The sequence below is a fragment of the Lathyrus oleraceus genome, chromosome 1, assembly GCF_024323335.1.
Source record: "Lathyrus oleraceus cultivar Zhongwan6 chromosome 1, CAAS_Psat_ZW6_1.0, whole genome shotgun sequence".
NCBI lineage: Eukaryota > Viridiplantae > Streptophyta > Magnoliopsida > Fabales > Fabaceae > Lathyrus > Lathyrus oleraceus.
This window is the reverse complement of record NC_066579.1, coordinates 425,035,014-425,056,349: the sequence shown is the minus strand read 5'-3', so window position 1 is coordinate 425,056,349 and position 21,336 is coordinate 425,035,014. Positions and strand designations below refer to the sequence as shown.

Below are 21,336 nucleotides of genomic sequence, written 5' to 3'. Positions count from 1 at the left end.
CAACCTAAAATGGAATATATATTTTTTTCATTCTATGGTACCAAAAGTGTAGATAAAGGTAGTTGGGGTACCCATAAGCGCTATGGCTAAGAGGGTTAAACTCACTTTGCATTCATCTAAGTATAAAAGTTTGAAGGATAATTTCTTAAGGGTGTGGGGGAAAAGGCTAATGGTTTATGGTTATCTTTGAGAAGACCAATAAGCACTGCTTCCCCCTGCATTAGACAACCAACCTTGTGCCAATAAATGGTTTATACGGTGAATTTTTGAGCGAGACAAAAACAAAGTTTGTTGAGATACTAGAAGAATTCTATGTTATGAGCACAAAGGAGGTAGTGGAGAATGAATAGAGCGATGATGGGGATACAAAGATTTATGATTATTTGAGTAACTATTATAAGTACTTCAATGTGATGTTTGATTTGATTATTTTGTATTGACTTTCTTTTCCTTTTTGTAGGGAAGATGGCCCTCATGATTGTCACTAAGAAAAAAGCTCTTCATGTGAAGGAAAGGGTTGAACGAGGTAATGCATGTTATAATGAACCTGAGATTAGTCTTGTGGGCTTGATAACCCAAATCAAAATTAAAATGGTAGAAGAGGCAACTATAATCATCTCCATGCCTCTAAATGTTATCAAGCCAGGGGTGGGAAAGGTGACTCCTAATCCAATTGGGCTAAGAAGAACAAGTCCGCCAAGGATAAGTACACTATAGACGTGGATGCTAAAAACTCCATCGGTCTTGAGGGGGTTATGTTCCATGAAACTTATTCATCAACTACTTTGGGGAGCAAGACGATGCCATATACTTAGAATGAGGAGTTGACGACAATAATTTTGTGTTGGAGCATATCGATTTCCCACACCATTTGTCTAATGACCAGAAAATGGTGAGGCATTTGAGAGCAAAGAAAATGGATAACTTGGTGGAAGCCCATCTACTTGAGGGTCCTTTTCTAGATCATGCAATGTTTTACGCATATGAGCAATCAAGTAGATCTATAGTGAACCTCAAGACGAAGATGAAAACTTTAAATGAGTAGCTTACCCAAACTCAGAAGTTATTGAACTCGATCAACAAGGGTCTTTGTGAGGTACATGATTATGTTGAAAGGTTAAAGTAAGAGAAAAAGAAGAAGAGGCATGCCTACAAAAAAGTTGAAATATACCTACGACAAGTTGGGCGAGGAGGTCAAAGCTCCTGAGGAATCTTCCTAGAAAAAGGCCCTCTAAAAGGGCAAGCTAGTAGAAGATCTAGTTGGCACCCAGGAGGAGATAGTCGATGTCTATGATAAGGAATTCAAGAGATCCAAGGTGCAAGTGATGTATCTTTACATTGGGCTTGAACCAAACAAAGAGGAGGCTATCTCCCCCGAGGAGGAAAATGCTCATACACCCAAGAGCATTCTAGTTAATGATAAAAGGGAGGGATCCGTTTATGATGAAGGTGAGTCCACCTCGTCCAACATAACCATAAAAATATATGTTATTAATCACTTGTTTAAAATATGTCTCATTAAAATACACAAATGAAATATCTTTGTGATTCCAAATCTATCATAAACTAGATGCCACTCTAGATGGAATAAATTTGAGGGGAGAATTAAAACTAATATGTATGGTCTTGAGCTTGGCAGACAGGTCATATGTATATCCTTATAGGGGTGGTTAAAGATTTGTTGGTAAACTTTTCAAACTTTGTATTCCCAATTGATTTTTTTATTTTGGATATAGACAAAGATAAAGAGACCTCTTACTCTTAGGTAGAATGTTTCAATTAACATCTAGAGAAAACATAGGAGACATGTGAGCTAATGTTACAATTTTTGGATGAGAAAGTGATCTTGAAAGTTTAAGAAGTCTTTAAGTAAGGTGATGAAAGTTTGTATACTACGACATGGATGGGTTTCAAAAAGAAAAGAGAAAGCAATAAAAACCACCACTTACACTCCAAAAATCACCATATCCACTAAATACAAAAGTAGATACCATATATAGCATATGTCTTTGCCGACTCAAGGAAGAAAAGGAAGTTAGTACGGATCTATGTGCTTGCATATGTGATGTTTGCAGTAATTTCTTTGGTTTTAATGATGACAACACTCTAAAGGGAAGTCTTCATCAGAAGTGATGATAAAGTCCTTATGGTTTTAATGATGAAAAAACAGTGAGGTGAAGTCGTTATCTTATGTGATGATCAAGTTGTGATTCTTGGATATCAAGATATCAAAGCCTATCGTTGAAGGATAATACCTAATGTCAAGCGGCGTTCGGTGGAGTCGGTAACGATCTCTAATCAAGCAATCTCTCTGATAATGATACCAATCAAGAAGAATTATCAAGCATCATCAGATAGAAGAAGACAAATGATTAATAAAATGCATAGATGAAAATATTTAATGAACTAGTATCCTTTAAATAGATTGTGTTTTTATTCTCAAAAGACATGGTTTTCAATTTTGAATTTGAATTTGAATTCAAATTGCATAAAAAGTGGAATTATTTCTATATTTTGAAACTAACATGCAAAAACTGATTCATGTACAAGGAAATTTAATTTCTAATGATTTGATTATATGACGATTCAATAATCAGCTCCAAACAATTACCCCATAGATTTTCGATTTGACTAGTTGAACTGAATGGTCTAGCTCAATCTTTAAAACATGTCTCATTGGAGATTTATTTGGGGAATTTATGCTACATATGGTTAGAATAAATTGTGTGTTACTCTGTCTAGACCTAAATGCCTAGTGTATCAATTTTAGTTTTTCTTCTTTCACTCCCATATTCTCTCTATCATTAAATTGTGTGTTCCTCTACCTAGGCCTAAATGTAAGTTGTGAGGATGAAATGTAAATGAAGACGAAAATGGGTGAAATCTAAATTGTATGTTTGGATGATGGAAAATTTTGTTCATTGATTTTTAGCCTTTTTTATATAAAATACGACGTGGTTTGAGTTACACATGTTTTATTTTAGTTAACTTCGATATATAATTCAATGCAAACAAGTTTATATACTTTGATTTTGTTTAAATTGACTTATTTAAACTTATCTATAGACATTGCTTTTCGTGATATTGTTTGGGAGGCCTTATGACATTTTTCATAAACCTTTTTGGATTTATTTTTATAAGTTTTAAAAGATAATTTATGAAAATAAGTTTTAACATATATAAAATCAATTTAAATTTTATTTTATCAATTGTTATAAAAATAGTTTATGCAATCTTAAGTTATTATTTTGATTAGAATTTGTGTTATAAACTGCAAATAATTTTTTTATTCAAACAAGTTCTTTATGATAGATTATGTAATTATATTTTTAAAAAATCATTTAAATATTAAGTTAAGTTATAATTTTATATTAGTAGAAATTTTATTTTAATGATTATAATCATTGGTGTTTTCATTTTTGAACTAATGCCTCATAAGACTAAAAATCCTTCTTTTAAGGACTTGGATGATGCTACACAGACTACTCATGAACACGTTGAGTCATACTCATCACTAAATAGATGAGAGATTAATGAATCAAGTTAAAATCTATAAAGATAAATTGGGAATCATACATAGTAAGATGGATAATCAGCATTAAGTTTTGGATGTTATACATGAATCACTAGCATCCTTTTTAACTCTATATCAGTAATCCATCACTAATCACACAACAACATTGTCATCAATTATACCTACCAACACTATATTCACTCCTATTTATGGACTTGTTATTACACCTATTGTTTCTCCTAATACCTCCATTTTTACCTATGCTAGTCTCAACCCCATTCATACACTCTACCACTCTGTACACCCAAAATATAACAACACAACCAACATTACAACCCCCATTTCATCCACCACCATTTATGGAACGCACTCATATGCATCCCCCACCTACCTTCACACATACATTCACTTATAATTTTTCTCCATTCCATCAACACCTTTCACCTGAGATTTCTCGTAATACCCATCAGCCCCCTTTCAAAATCCAAAATTAGTATTTGATGTGTTTGATGGTTATAATCCATTAAAATGATTATTTCAAGTATTTTTTTTACTAATTACCACTTAAAAATTATTTACCATTAACTGCATTTTATATGGAAGGTGATGCTCTTTGCTGGTTTAAATTGATGCATCATAATAATCAATTATTGGATTAGTTCTCATTTACAAAAGCGTTATAATTATGGTTTGACCTCTTACCTTATGAAAAGAACTAGGAAGAATGATTTAAATTAAGACAAGAAGTTTTAGTCAAAGCTAAATTTTAGAATTTGAAAAATCAAGTTTTAGGATTACCCCAAAAAGTTCTTCTTAATTGTTTTCTTTCTAGCCTAACACACTAAAATATAAAATGAGATGGTTATCCAAATACCAATTTTTATCTCTCAAGCAATTTTACTTTCTAAGCTCAAATTAAAATATGCTAAACCCAAGTACCAAAAACCTTTATCCAATTCCTTTAACTGCAGAAATCATGTGTATCTATGTGCTTGTAGGTACAGTTTTTGCAACAAAATGATGTTCTCAATGGTTTTAATGATGAAAATACTATGATGTGAATCATTTACCTAAAGTAATGATGAGATGATCAAAATGTTCTACTTGTGAGATCGATATGTCTAAGCCAGTCTCAATAAAGACATCACTTAATGTTAAGCGATGTTTGGTGGAATCCCTAATGATCTCTGGTCAAGAAATACTTGATTATGCTATCTATCAAGAATCCTTATTGAGCCTCATCAGTATGAAGAAGTCAAGTTTCAGATGAAGTGTTATATCTCTAAAAAATCTAGTCACGGATCTTGAATCTTCAATTTTGTGAAATAGAGGAAGTGTGAAAGTTCACCTGGTCTCTGTCTGAGTGATTAGAGTATTGTAAAGTTGTTAGAGTAATTATTAAATACTAAGGGTATGTTCAGATTGGTGGTATTAGATATAAAGGGATGGAATGAAGTGGTAAGTAATGACATTCCATTATTTTGACTTACAAATAATGGATGAAGTGGAATGGAACATAATGGAATCCATTCCATCTAATTCTCTATTTTTCGTTCCGTCTTGTTTGAGGTATATGCAATGGAATGTGACATTTTAAATAAAATATCCAAACAATGAGGTAAGATCTATATTCCATTATGATCTGCTTCATTCACTCTATTATGTTCCATTACGCTCCATTATGTTATGTTCCATCAATTCAAACATAGCCTAAGGCAATGCACACACTCACCTAAAAATGTTTTAAACCTCTCTAAATTTTTGAAATAACCTTAAAACCTTTCAAGGAACCCTCAATGTTCATGTGGAATTGATCAAGGATATCCCTGCTCATTTAGGAAGCTTGTATACACTGCCTAATTGACTATGATCCCTAACTAATCAATTATAGCAAGTTATAAAGCTTTTTAATCGATTAAGAACACTTATAATTGATTAATGTGGATCTATATAATTACAGGTACTACGAATATGATGCCTTAATCATTTGAGTGGTCATAATGGATTTGATGATGACTCCATTGTTTAGAGGAATCATGATGGTTGATTTGTTGCTTGATCATGATGATCCCTGGTAATAGCTTTCCAACTCTATGATGATGGTAATTAACTTGAAGATATCTCAATACCTATATAGTGGAAGATTCAAATTTTCAATAAAGTGATTATATGATTAGTGCATATGGAAAAGGAACTTTGAGCTTCATAAAAGAGAGGAAGTGTGAAATTTCACATGGTTGTGTTTGTTTGAGTGACCAGAGTATTGGAAAAGTATAAGAGTAACTCCTAAGTTAATAAGGCAACTATAATACACACACAATTTTTTTGAAGCCTCCCTAATTTTATAAAATCTCCTAAAAATATTTTAAATGCATATCTAATAGATTAGGGAATTGTTTTAATCAATTATGAGCCTCTTTTACAAAGGATAATCGATTAACCCTAAAGGATAATCAATTATTTCACTTTGTAATGCCTAAAATCAATTGGAAGAACCTATAATTGATTGGTAACTAATAGAAATAAAATATTTCTATTTTGGAGTGCCATGATCGATTATGGGTTGGGGGTTCAAATAATTGATTATTGCATTCAATTTGGCCCATGGATCATTTCCTTTCTAAGCCAAATATTTTCCTATATAAAGGATGCTTCTCCCCATTCAAAAACACATAAGAAATTATAATTCTCTCATTCTTTTCTTCTTATTTACTTTCCTCTACTATTTTCTATATTTTCTTTTCACTAAAAGTTTCCTTAGTGTCTTGTGAGTGAAAACTACTTGTGAGGAAAGTTTTGTCTTGTTGTCGTGCTTTTGCTTGGTTATTTCAAAAGTGTGATTCTCTTGAAGGTTCTTGTTTTGGTTTTAGTGATAAACCAGTGAAAATATCTATTTGGTTCTAGAACTTAACCCGATAAAACTTCTATTTGGTTATTAAGATTAGTCGGTAAAACATCTACTTGGTATGTGGGTTTTGGTTGTATAAGAAGCTCTTGTTTGATTGGAGGGATAAGTCAATGTAAAATCTCTCGATTTTCTTGTAACAAAGGTTCGTGGACATAACTTGTAAAAGGCCAAAATTATTGTTAAAACTCTTAAGAAGATCTCTTGGGGACAAGAGTGGTCCAATGTTCAATCGAACCTTTATATGTTGGTGTAAGCCCTAGAGGCCAATAATTTTGGTACTTGTATCAAATTATTTATTAATAATTATTTCTTTATAATTTTTGTTTTTCCAAAATGATAAAGTCTCTATAATAGATAGTCCATTTAATTAAATGATAAGTGTGATTTAATCATGAGATCCCATTAAACATAAAGACATTATTCTTAAAGTATCTGTAGTCGAGCTTTATTGTGAAGTGGGATGATATTAAAGCATTGAGACTATTATATGGATAAACTGATGATCACATCTCATGGATAATAGATAAAGAGTTATCAAGTCTTCATATATGTATGAATATTAGGAGTAATATTCACTACTACAAAATAGACCTTTCGTAACACCTATTTTACAACGGTCTTCCTGTTAACCGTGGTAATAGTTTATTTTGGGCGCTTTATTTTTGGTATTTACTAAAATACATTTCACAACAGTCGGAGGTACCAACTGTGACGAAAAGTGGTGTTTGGTCATGCGTTCGAATCCTAACACCTACAGTTTTGTTTTTATTTAGTTTTAAGTCACTTTTTATCACGATTAGATCTTCCAACCGTCGTGAAAAATGTCGTCTGGTCATGAGTTAGAATCCTAGCACCTATAGTTTTGTTTTTATTTATTTATTAAAATACATACAACAAAGTTTGTTTAAAGTAACCATTGTGATAGATACATTTTTTTTAATTATTAAAGTAAGCGTGTTTATTGTGTTTCTTCACTGTTTTTAAATAAATATTTGTCATCCATTTAGTGAGTATTAACGCTCAAGACACTACCATTAGTGATCCACGTGAAACTTAAAACTTATATGAACTTACAACTTAGACAAACTTCATCTTCAACCTTAAAACATCTTCTTCCATTTATGACACTCTATTTCTCCACTACACCAAACTCGAAAACGTCATTTCTTTCATAAACAAAACTTAAAAACATCATTTCTTTCATTAACAAATTTTAGAACTCCATCACCTCTTCTCCAACTTGAATGAGACAAAGAAAACATGGATTCAAGTTAGCAATATTAATTGTTTTTGTTCTTGTTGTTGTAGTTGTTGTTGTTATTGTTGTTGTTATTATTGTTGTTATTGTTGTTGTTATTGTTCTTCCTCTTCTTCCTCTTCTTCTCTTCTTCTTCTTCTTCTTGTTTTTGTTGTTGTTATTATTTTTGTTCTTGTTGTTGTTATTGTTATTGTTGTTGTTGTTGTTCTTCTTCTTCTTCTTGTTTTTATTGTTGTTCTTTTTCTTATTGTTCTTGTTGTAATTCTTGTTGTTTTTGTTGTTCTTGTTTTTATTCTTGTTGTTCTTATTGTTCTTGTTGTTTTAATGTTGCATTTTAATTTATTTTATTAAAAGACATATAAAACGGTTGTTTAAAGTAACTATTGTGGTAGGCAGCGCACTAATTAAATTATAATCACTGTCACACGACCGTGGTGGAAAGCGTCATACATACAATCACACCATACCTCATAATGGTTGGTAAAACATGGTGGTATCCCTTTTTCCAACCGTTGTGATAGGTGTTTTCCATAGTAGTGATTTATACTGAATTGACCCGCTATAAGAATACTAATAGAAAGTTATATAAAGTATCGTAAGTTATTCTCATGGTGATAGTGGTGTATATCACACTTCGACCTGTTAGAGTAGTGATAAAAGGTTTTCTGTTAGAAGGTTGTTAGTTGTGAAGAAAAAATGCAGTGAAAAAAATGGTTTTTGTTGGTTATCAAAATTGCAGGTATCGTTTCACACTCACTTCCCTTTGTAAATATGCAAGGTAATGTGGTTTTCATTAGGGACATGTTTTCTTGGACAATGCTTCAAATGGATTTTTGATCTTGAGATTGGCTATGGACTTATTGAAATAGACTTTGGGTTAATGGTTACAATTGAATGTTGAATGGGAATATAGTACCTTGAACATGGTTCGTTGAATGTTGTAATTTTAGAATGAAATATTGTATGAGCATGGAATTTGAAATTGAATGTATGAATAGTTTGGTCTAATGGTTGAATGTAATGGAATTGAAATTTATATGTGAAATGTTATGAATGTTGAATCATGGACAAGTTAATTGACTTGAATGTTTATTGAAATTTACCTTGTATGGAATGTTTATTTATGGAAATAATTGATTTCTCTTTGATTTGAAAGTTGTGTTGAATTCGAATGTATGTAGTTTATGGAAGTGGATTCAAATGGTTTAAATATACGACTTGGACATAAAGTCTTACTTTTGTGTATTAGTTTGTAGGTTTTTAAGCATGACTTTATGGTTGGCAAGGCAAGGCAACATATAGGACAAGGCTCATGGCATGTAAATGGCCAACTTGCAAGAAGTGGAATTTTCTTGATCATGAAGCAACATTGGATTTTATGAGTCTCTATGAGTGGAATGTAGCTAGAATTAGTTTTAGGATGAAAAACACCATGGTTGACTTTGGTCAACCGTTTGATCAAAAAGTCAATAGTTGACCAAAGAAGTCAACTTTTAAAAAAATAATTTTATTTTTATTTTTGTAATGAAACCATGCATTTTTTTGATGAATGAATGAAAACCAAAATGTTTGGACGAATAATCATGATTGTATGTGAATCAAGACTCAACCCTTTTTAAAAAACCAACTCGACTTTATGGATGAAACTAAACCCTTAATCCATTGAGCAAATGATGAACCAAATGGATTAAAATACATGGATTAAATCAAGACTTAATGACTGATAATACCCTTATGAATCGTAATTGAATCAAGGGAAAACAATGGGCCACAAAGTCCAAGACCAATGCTATTGTGAATCATGCACCAAATACCATGGATTTGAAAGCACCATAGGCTTAGGATTTAATAGTCTTGAATGACAAATAGAATGCATATTACATGGATGAAAGCTTGAACAAAGCCTTGTACAAAATGGAGCACCGAGCATATATGCATGTAGATCAAATGATTACTTGATGGGTGATTCCCATGAACCAAAACACACTTGATGACTGATGATGCATGATATGATAATAAAGAAACAGACTCCAATGAATTAGGTTTTGAAACAATCATAAGGTGAAAGGTCAAGACAACAAGGCACATAAGAACCAGAGCTTCCTTACTAGGGTTTCATGGTACACACCATCTGATCTAGGTCTTCTAACCAAACATGGGGCTTCATAGACAAACTCCTAACCAATGCTCAAGAGCCACTCACAGGATCCTAAAGTAACATAGTCAAGACTTAGGGTTTTGATGCCTCAATGAAAGTCAAGTTGTGATCCCCTCGAATCCATGACCGTAGATCAAGAAATTAGGGTTTCTCCTCATGAGGAGTCATACCACATCTCTAGGGCTTGAACGAAAAGCAAAAAACCCTAGCTTTGCAATCCATAAGCTTTAGAATCGTACTGGTTATTAGCAAGGATTATCACAAATAGATGATGCATATGAAGGAAGCATGAATGTGTGTAGATGAATCTTAAGTCATAGGTTGAGTGAAAAGATGAAAATGGAAGGGAAAATTTTGGGGTACGAAAGCTGCCCCTATTTAATCTACTTAAACCTGAATGGTCGAATTACGAGAGCTTTTCGGGTATTCAAGGTATGAGTGGATGAAATACCAACATATTCCAAAATTTTCCCATTCGGAATGGATGTAATGTAATGAGATTTTTGTGGTTTGCCAAGCAAAGATCGGGCTTTGTGTGAGTCAATAAAACTAGATTTTTTGTTGTTCTCGTTTGCAAGGTTTCATGTTATGCTATATGAGTGATATGCATGAGTGAAACAACATGATCTATGCATGAAGATGACTTATGCAATGGTTAAACCAAATTCTTATATAGAGGGCGGTGGGAATTTTAGGCTAGGATAATGGTCATACAAACGTGATTCTCCGACACATTTTTCAAGCTCAAAAGTTGTTATCACACCTTTGGATTTGATCTGAAACATGGAGAGAGTTTGTGCCCGTGTAGCCTGCCTCTGCCTCAATATACTGAATGTCTGGACCAAATGCCCCAGTTACTAGTTATGGAGTAGTCTCATCACCTGAGTAACTCAAACTGGCTTGCCCCAACGTCTTGAAACTGTATTCCCTCGATTAACCATCTTGGGAATGATTGACTTCTCATGCTCTTGAGGTAGCTTGCCCCAATATGAGCCTTGAAGTAACTTTTTTCTCTTATTCGGCTGATTCAGAGAGATTTGTAGAATCTTGACGTGGTTGCCCCAAATTGACTAACTCTTAAAGAGACCTGAGCTATGGGGTATCAAGAACTTGTTCGGCCTTCCCAATATGCAAGCTTCCTTGATGTCAAATGACTGCTCGTATGTAAAATGCTTATTTTGAAAATGATAATTGTAATGTCATGATCATGCAAGTTTTGAAAACTCAAGTGTGTTCACTAAGATTATGACATCTAGTGAACGAATCACTGATTAGAATGCCATACCAGTATCAATATAGAGGACAGACAAATCTTTAGGAGTCATCTTAACGCGATCTTACCATAGTATGCTTTCGAAATAGGCCCTGCTTCAATTAGGTCTTTTGAGGGTTGTAACGTGTCGTGGTTCACGGTTTTAGAAAGAAAGGATATAAGGCTCAAAACCTATTCTAACCCACCCATTCTTCGTGATGTTCTCCAGTCATACATTTAGTTAGCTTAAAACAAGCGTCCATCTATCAGAAAAGATTTCGGATATTATCAATGATGGTTATGGAACCCAATGAGTGTTTGGAATGATAGTCACTCACCTTTTGCTTTCGTTTGCAGTCACATGGATTTGATTTTGCTGAGTATTTTGGTGTTGATCCTCTTGCTCTTTTGTTTTGTTTACCCTAATTTTGCCTGGGTTGATCCTTTGGATCGACCGCCCACCGGGATGCCCTAATTTTTGCGTAAGTCAATCTTGTTTTCAAGCTTTTGACTTAGTAGACTTTTCATTTGCTTTTTTTTTATTTCATCTTTTCTTTTGGGCAAATCTTGTGATACAACTTTCGCAATTTGTTGCACGGGTCGTGACTATCTCACTCTTTTTGACGGGTAAGGGATAACCATTATGACTTTGTGATTTCATCCTCTTGAGAGGGATATGATATGATTGATCACTTGATGAGATATTCTCCTTCTGAAATTTGAATGCAAGTCTAAACTAACTGAAGACTACCCCGTCCCTGGTTAAACATGAGGATTTGCATGTGTAGAAAGAAACTCCTACTTCAAGGCCTAGAGGGGGTTGACTAGGGATTAACTTCCTTATATCTCTGGTGTTTAGGGATTGAACAATGCCTTACATCTTCAACACAGTCTTATTCGAAAGCATACAGGCAACGATCTTGCGTATCTTTAATTACATCATTCTCTTTTGATTTTATTTGGCAAACAGTTTGATACTGATAAATAAATTACGAGTGAACACGAACGAATTTAAGAAAAACATGCACGTTTATTCCATTATGATCATTATTCAAAAACAAACAAGTTCACAATTGAACATTACATTGACATAAAAGAAAGTATTACAAATGAAAAGATTGAAAAACAACATGATTATTCTTCTGCAGATGCAACCTCAGTTCTTGATAATTTTTCGTCAATGGCTGCACTCACCCTTTTCGGTCTTGACATTAGGCCCTTCTTTGGTGAAAATCAGAACCTTTTGATCTATAAGTTCCTGTACCCTGGCTTTAAACAGTCCATAATCTTCAGTTGAGTGCCCTATGTATCCGACATGAAACGCACAAGAAACGTTAGGATTGTACTTCAGACCATAGGGATAAATAGCTGATGGTATTCCCTTTGGCACAATAAGTCCTTGTTGGACGAGATAAGGCAGCAAATGAGATATGTCATGAGGATATGATCACGTTAAGGATGCTTTCTATCAAACTGTCTGGTCTGCCTTTTCCCTTGGTGGTTACGTGGCGCAATTCGCTGACTTTGCAGAGCTTGAGCTTGAGGAGGCTGTAGATATGGGGACGTAACACTAGGTGGAAATGAGTAGCATGACATAGGCATCAAAGGTACTTGCAACGAAGGATGAATCAGAGGAATAACCATTGGTTGAAACGTTTAAGCAGAATGCACCAACCCAGGATTAACTATCTGACGAGGAGTCTGACCATGATGAACTCCAAATGGGGTGTAGGGTGCCCCAGTATAGGCGTACTGAGGCGTAGCAACAACAAGGGATGATGCCCCAGGATAGGACAACAACATTCCAGGGTGGTATCCTTGATTCAGATACTGCATGAAAGGTTGGACCACATGGGGGTGAACTTGCACATGAATCGGAGGACCCTTGTATTCAAACCACTTCTCAACAGACGCTTTGGCAATCACATGTGTAAAGCTCAATAACTTCTGATCGATGAGCTCTTGAACTCTAGCCTTGAGAGCATGACAAGTTTTTGTAGAGTGCCCTACGTATCTAGCATGGTATCCACACGTGGCATGAGGGTCATGCTTACGACTGTAGGGAAACTTAGCAGGTTCGGTCTGTTTAGGCACAATTGTCCCAACATTAACCAGTATAGGTAGCAGATGTGCGTAACTCACAGGAACTGGATCATAGCGAGGACGTTTCCTTTCTTGATCATTGTTCTTATGACTGATTTGCTTCTGCTTCAATTTCTAGTTGCTTTGAGAAGGCCTCTGATGTAGTAGTAAACATTGCTCTTGAGGAAGAGGTGGCATAATGCATGCAGCCATCTTCTTTTTGTTATCTTTCTTCAAATTGTCTTCAATATGCTCACCCATCACAACCTGATTTGAGGCGTTCGTCGTCATGCTATCCCAAAATAGCCCAAAAACTGTGTCAGCTCTGTCAATGCTATGAATATTTATTTTATTCCTAAATTTGATCAATCAAATATGATCTCTCAATGTAATACTATATTATTTCCTTAGTAACATATAGATTGAAAGCTAGTATCATATACAAATATGACCCTGTTACTTTAGGAGTTTGATCAAACTTAGTAATATGACATCTTCGATAACTCTTCACTCTATGTCCGTATAACAAAATTCACCGTTGGATTGAAAACTAATATCATATAGATCACACATATAAAATTTCACATCAATCAAAAATCATTTGATATATGTAAAGAGAATGATAAGAATTAACATTTTTCATGAAGTTTTGTAAGACGCTAGTTTTTATGTATCTTGCTGACATGTCAAATGATTTCCGATTGATATTATATTTTATAGACATGATCTAAATGATAATAGTTTTCATCCAATGATGATTTTTGTTATACAAATATGTGTTAAAGAATTATTGAATGTGTTATATTACTAAATTTGACACTTTATTATCATTTGATCCTGTCATATTACTAAAAAAATAATAAGGCTTTTTTACACAAACGTGTTATAAGAATATGAATATAAATAATGTCTTTAAAAAATGATAACAAAATGTCATGTTACCTTAATTATTTGTAAAAAAATCATTATCGTATGTGTAATGTTATTAAGATTGACATTCTATTATATAATTGATATTGTTATATATATATATATATATATATATATATATATATATATATATATATATATATATATATATATATATATAATCAACACATTTATAAAATATTATAATTTTATTTGTAAAAAATCCTTATTATTTACTTTAATTTTTTATATAATTTTTTTGGAATTATAAAAATATCTATTTTTTCTATTAAAAGAGTTTTAAAATAATAAATTGGAATATCTAAACATAGAAATCTTCTTTCTTTCATTGACTCGTAAGTATAAAATCATAAAAAAGACTCATTAAATTTTTTTTACTTAATAAAGCTTCCATTGTTGACTTTGACTGAAGTTTTAGAGAGAGAGAGAGAGTCAGATTACAAGTCCGGCTAGATTGCAATTGCAAGTAGTAAGAATACTAATCCAGCAACAAACTCTTTCTCCAACCATTTTTTGTTTTTTTACCAAATAAAAAAAATCAAAATTGCTTAAATAATAGCAATTGGCCAACAGCAACAACATCAAGTGGACCCTAATCAAACTTACAATAATTTCCTGAAAAGAAGGTAATTGAAAAAGACAACTAACCCCCAGCACACGGCACCGTTACCTTACCTCACATTTGGTTGTAACCAAACCAAAAAAGAAGACGAATTACAACTTATAATATGCTACAATTACAACTTATAATATGCTACAATTACAACTTATAAGGCTACATCTACATGTGTTTTGTCTAACCCATTTTTTTCTTCCAAAAACACCCTTCATATTATTTTATTAAAAAATTGTGTGATCAATAATTTCCACAAGTTACCCACTAAAAGGAATTGCGAGTTATAACTTCCACGGTCTAAAATACAATTAGAACCGCCATCTCACTTTGTTAACTCAAAAACATTTCTTTCTCTCTCTTCTTTTTCTCTCTCCTCACGAAAGTCGGTAGGAAAAAAACTCATATCCATACCAACCCCCCTTTGTCTCCTTCCTCTTTTACTATATATCTCCCTTCCATAACCAAATCATTTTCCCAAATTCATATTTTCTTCATTTCTTTTCTTCTTGTTTCTTCCTAATTTTTTTTTATCAACACCCCCTTCTTCTCTTCCTTGTCTTCTCAGAGGAAGAAGAAGAAACAAAACAGAGAAGAATATAATATTATTACAATAGAATAGAAATTCTAAACATAAAATTAACAAAACGACAATAGTTTTGTCGTTTTGATTAATTATTCAGATCTAAACGCTCATATACTTTTTTTCTTCTTCATTTCCTCTCTCAGTTTTTGAATTTTTTTACCATTCACCATGGGAACAGAAATTTTGCTACCACATGATTGTTTGCATGAACGAATCAGAGTTCCTCCGACAAGTTTTTCCCGACGAAGAACTTATACAAATTGCCATAATAATTATAACAATTATGGTAATGGGAATAGTAATACTTTTTATGGGGCAACAAACTCCGGGAGGGTTAACACTAACCGGAGACCGGTTATTCGACCGGAACAGAGAAAACGTGTTGCGGTGGCGGAGAAAAGACCTAGTTATGATGATTTGAAAATGACAACGGAGAGAAGACCTAGCTACGATGATTTGAAGATGGCAAAAGGTAGTGAGATGATGATGGAGAAGGTGATGATTCTCAGGAGAGGCGAATCTCTTGATTCGAAGATGAACAACGAGGGTTTGAAGAAGGAAGGTGACGATTTGGTTGTCATTGGAACACAGAGACTCGTACCCGACCCGAATATGGTTCCTAAACAGATCCGGATCGTTGATTTCAAGACTGGTTGCGAAGTTTACGCCGGATCCGCGTTCGCGATGTCTCCGTCGCCGAACGCACTTCCGATTCCGTCTTTTCAGAGGAAGTTTGCGCCGGTGGCCTTCGACGACTCCGCAACACGGGATCTGAGACGTCTTCTTCGTATTGCATGAGTCTGAAACGAGTCATTTCCGGGTTACAGGTCATATCCATATCCACGTCAACTTTTCATCTTCTCTTCCTTTTTGTCTCTCTCTCTCTCTCCCTCTCTCTCTCTTTCTCTCCTTAATCTAGAATCTTCTTATTACCCGTTACGTCCCTATCCCATTTTTTCAAATTCTAACTCAACCGTGATTTTTTTAAACGGAAGGGTTGAATTAAAAAATGGGGTAAAACTCGGGGCGGAAATGTTAATTAAAAAAGTCTGGAGTAGTGTGGTTGAGAGGTTTTTATGTAAGATCTTGTTAATTAATGGGTTGTTAAGGGTAAAATTTAGGTTGTAATATGAAATTAGAATTGGGAAAAAAATGAAAAAAAAAATAAAAAAGAAGAAAGGATGGGAGGAAGACGGGGGTTGATTTGTAAATTCCGGAAGTGTATGTGCGTTTTGAAGTGAAAAATGGTTTCTACGAGAATCTTGTAGGTTTGTACCCTTTTGTATTGTAAAGTTATAAAAATTAAATAGGGAGATTTGGGCAGATTCAGATTGTATCTTGTTATTTAATACTACTCTTCATGAAATAAACTGGAAGCAAAACAAACTTTATTATTTTGAACAAGTACATAAAGTATTAAATGATTAATGGTTTTTGGCTTTTTTTTTATGATTAATATTAAGTAAATAAAATCAAGACAAAAATAGATATTGTGTTTTGGTTAAGGATTAGATGACTTTCATTCACCAAAGGATTAAGGTAAGGTTTGAGTGACTTTCATTCTCTTATTTTTCTCCTTCCCTCATTTATCTATTATTTATTAGTATTTGTTTTTTATTTTATAAACTAGCAAAATTGCACTAAAAGTTAGGGTGACTTTGTTTCCAGAAAGTTACCCAAGCCATTTCCGATTAGGACATGGTGATGTTGTGGTGGTCGTGGAGACTTGAAGAGAGACGGAAAAATATTCTTAATTTGATTTATGTGTGGTATTGTTTGCAGAAGATGACGTTGAAGAGAGTGTGTGAGTTGGGAAGAGTAGGCATCAACTTTATTGTTGTATTTATTATTCATTCATCCAATCCAAGCATTTGGTCAAAATCAAGCTTTCTAAAATGAGTTGGATTCCAAAATTCATTGAAACGGGACAAACTTTGTAGAACATGAGTGAAGTTTCATATACACCAAATCAACTGTGAGGTGAGAAAATTAAATTTGATATAATTGAGTTTAGTATATGATTAAGTTTAATATAATTGATTGCGACAAATTTGAGAGATTTGAGTCGTAAATAAATTGATCTGAATTATGACACCACGAATGTCTCACGAAGTATTAACAACGTTAGATCTTCTTTATGTAGAAAACATGAGTGGCTAGATAAAAAGGAGATGAATATGCTACAATTACAACTTATAAGGCTACATCTATAACTATAGTTACATCTATAACTATATAAAGAGGATACATGTGTTTTGTCTGATCCATTTTTTTCCCAAAAACACCCTTCATTTTATTTTTATTAATAAATAATATATTATAATTAAAAAATTGTGTGGTCAATAATTTCCATCCGTTACCCATTAAAAGGAATTGAGAGTTATAACTGCCACCGTTCAAAACACAATCACGGTTCATGCACGTCCCTGTTGAGGTTGAATGGGCATGAGAGGACGTTCAAGTCCTCTCGGATGGTATTCAATTCTTCCTCCTTATCTTCAACTTGAACGTCCTCTCATGCCCCTTCAATTTCAATGGAGACTTGCATGAACCGGCCGATGTAAGACTGCAATCTTTCCTTCTTGTCTTGGATGATTTTTCTCAAAGCAACTTCAATTACTGGTCGTCGCTTTCGGGAAGTAAAGTGCATGGAGAACCATTCATAGAAATTAGTACATGACTTAATGCTCTCGTCAGATAGACCATTGAACCATAGATTGGCTAGTCCGACCAGGGTCAGGGAAAAAACTTACACTTAGAGGGAAAAAACTTACACTTAGATGCTTTGTTTGCGCTGAAGTAGTTTGTTCACTCATTGAGGAGTTGGACATGCTCGTCTGAGTCTCCCTTTCCGTCATATTCGCCCAGTTTGGACGACTTTTTCATGTATTTTGGTATTTTGCTTTCCAAAATCCTGACAGACAGTGGATGCTTCGGTTGCACCTTCCCCGATCGATTTTCCCCTTGAGCTAAGAAAGAGTGTGATTGCCTTGGTCTCCCTCGGGGCTTTGGGGAGGAGTCTGTTGCTTCCTGCTTATATGTTGATCTCTCGACTTAGGAGCTTCATATTTCTTTGCCCCGGTCAACTCTAGGGGGCAATATGAGTCCTTCTTGGCGCAACCTCTAGGATAGTGTTTTTACGAAGAGGAGTGTTATGAAGGCTCTCATTGAGGCGTTGGAGCCTTTCTTCGAATGCATGCGAATTTTGTTGTCAAACGAGGTTGTACATAATGTTCAATAGTTCGTTTGCACCTTGAAGCTGAGGTTTGCTTGTAACATTGACAATGCTTATGGTTGTAAGACTAGAGGTGGAACGGGAGGTTCGATCGGAGTTTCTCGAACAGATTCAGCTATTTGAGAAGCCTATATCAAATCTGGATGCAATAAAGTCGTCGTTCCAGGATTTTTGATCCCTTGTGGAGGAGGTAGAGGCGGTGGGTGATTGATGTTAGAGCAGCAACAACAGCTTTGCGCGCCGACGACGGATCAAATGACTTTGAACCATCCATCACTTGGAGTTGTAAGAACTAAATATTTAGAATTTTGAGGAATCGAAATCAAGATGATGCTTGATTGAATCGAATGCGATGTATCTTCGTGTTCAATTCTGAATGTTTTTGATTCATGACCTGAGGAGGTTACAAACACTGAAAGAATCAGAGAATGACCGTGAAATCATAAAAATTATATGAATCAGAAATTGATTCTCACAGACTGCGTCATTGTTCTGTTCTAGAACTAGAAATGGATTGAGGAGCAGTGTTGATAGATGATCAAAACCTTAAACATGGTGGAAAGAAGGTTGACCTGCAAGGTTAGTACTCTAACACTTAAGTCAGTTTATGAGAGAGAAGTGAAATTGAACTGTTACCTAAATTTAACGTCTTCTCTATATATAATATAGAGGAAATAACAAATACGTTATTAGTTAGGAATGCATTGCTGAAAGTCGATAAATACACTTAAAGTTGAGATATTTGTTATTGTCATGTGAAAATATCTTGTGCGCTGGGAAGATCATGGAAGGAATACTATTTGTCATCGTCTTCTCTATCGACACTAGCGTCTAAACGGACACTCTCGTGCTCGTTTATCCATTTTTATTAATTTGCACAAGCGTCAAAACATAAACGTAACTTTTTATTTAATTTTAGTCCTAATTTAAATTACTTTTATAATACATTTTGTAATATGTACCTCTCTCTCCCCGAATCTCTCTCCATATATGACATGAATATATTTTTTTCTTCAGATAAATACATACTCTCTCCATAATATATGACATGAACGTTTTTTGTTTCCAAATAAATACATAAGTGAAATGTTAATTTAATCAAGAATAAAAACATCTCTAGCAACATATTTCTGTAAAAATCAGTCACGTGAGAAATTTTTTAAATAAAAAACTTCATATAAAAATGTGCAACAAAGAAAGACCAAAAAAGAAAATTTAACTTCAACAACACTATATATATTATGGGTGAGTTTGAACAAATATATTTTCTCCAATATGCTTTTCATTTTTTATTTCTTACTCTATTTCTCAGTTATATAGTATTATGGAGTAATTTTGCCAAAAAGAAGAGAGTGAAGTTTCAATGACAAATATAAAATAAATTACGATTTTCTGGGTTTAGTAACAAAACCAATGAGTAAAAGAGTAATTTTAAATATACCAAAGATGTTATGAATATATAAAAAATTATATTCTATAAAATGGAGAAGGAGAAGTTATAGGACAAATACAAAGGTAGTTATTAAGTTTTAAAAAAATAAATCAATTAATTATAAATGGAAGTTGAGGACAATTAAAGAATGAAAATAGGTCACTCCAAAATTATCTATCCCCTTTATAAATAGTTATAGAAGATTATAGAAGATAGATTAAAATTTTCAAATAAAAATAAAATATTAGTAAAATAAATATAAATATTAGTTTAATAAAAAAAGAGTATTTGTCTGCAGGTGATATATACTTCCAAGACCTTCCTATTTTTCCTATTTTCATAACTAATATTAAATTTTAATTAAAATGCACAAACTATTTGTTTTCACACTCAATGTAGTTATAACTCTCTATGAAGACTAAATATGATGCTGTAATGAATTTATTGGATTTTGTAATTAAAATTATTAATATTTGGTTGGTTGCTTTTAAACTAAATAATCAAATTCTTAAATTGCAATTTATAAAATGTTTTAATCAAATCATTTATTTATCATAAAGGAAAATAAAAGAGACACATATAATGAATGAATTCCATTAAAAATAAGAAGAAGAATGAGATATAATCAAGTAAATTTTTTCACGGTTCATTGAATTAAAACATATACAGGCCCACATCAATGTTGTTAATAATAACCCACAATTTTTTAAAGAAAATAAAAAGTAAAAATAAAATAAATGAAAACAAAGTAATAAAAAATAGTATTAATACAAACAATTTAAAATTTACCATCTTTGTAGGCTCAATCAACAAAAGAAAGAAAAGGCAAAGGAATATGGAATGATAACAAAGGCAGAGGAGGTTACAACAATTCGACTGGTCGAAATCAGCAAGAAGGAAACTGGTCGAATCAGAGAAAACCCTGAAACCAAGGCAACCAAAGAGGTGGTGTTGCAGGTAGAGGAAAAGGTGGTGGTCAAAATTCAGACAAGAGTCACATTCAATGTTACAATTGTCAGAAGTATGGTCACTATTCTAGTGATTGTCCAGAAAATCAGAAGAATCAAGAAACTTATGCAAAGCTGACGAAACACGAAGAAGAAGAGACGTTGTTGATGGTTACAACAAGAGAAGAAGAGAGATTCAAGGATCAGTGGTGCTTGGACTCATGATGCTCATCACACATGTCTGGAAGAAAAGATTGGTTTGTCAACATAAAGCCCTCAATGAAGAACATGGTGAAATTTGAAAATGACAACACTCTATCAACTGAAGGTGTTGGTGATGTTCTGATTATGAGGAAAGATGGAAAGAGGTCAGTAATTTCAAATGTGTTGTACATACCAGGCATGAAGAGTAATTTGCTCA

The 21,336-nt window shown here is 33.5% G+C and overlaps 1 protein-coding gene across 1 annotated transcript; it reads left to right on the top strand.

Annotated features, from left to right (window-relative positions):
• The first annotated feature begins 15,027 nt into the window (after positions 1 to 15,027).
• On the top strand, positions 15,028 to 16,624 carry LOC127078955 (uncharacterized). The gene has a single exon (XM_051019367.1). The coding sequence runs from the start codon at positions 15,470 to 15,472 to the stop codon at positions 16,097 to 16,099; it is 630 nt and encodes a 209-aa protein (XP_050875324.1). The 5' UTR covers positions 15,028 to 15,469; the 3' UTR covers positions 16,100 to 16,624.
• Positions 16,625 to 21,336: the final 4,712 nt, after the last annotated feature.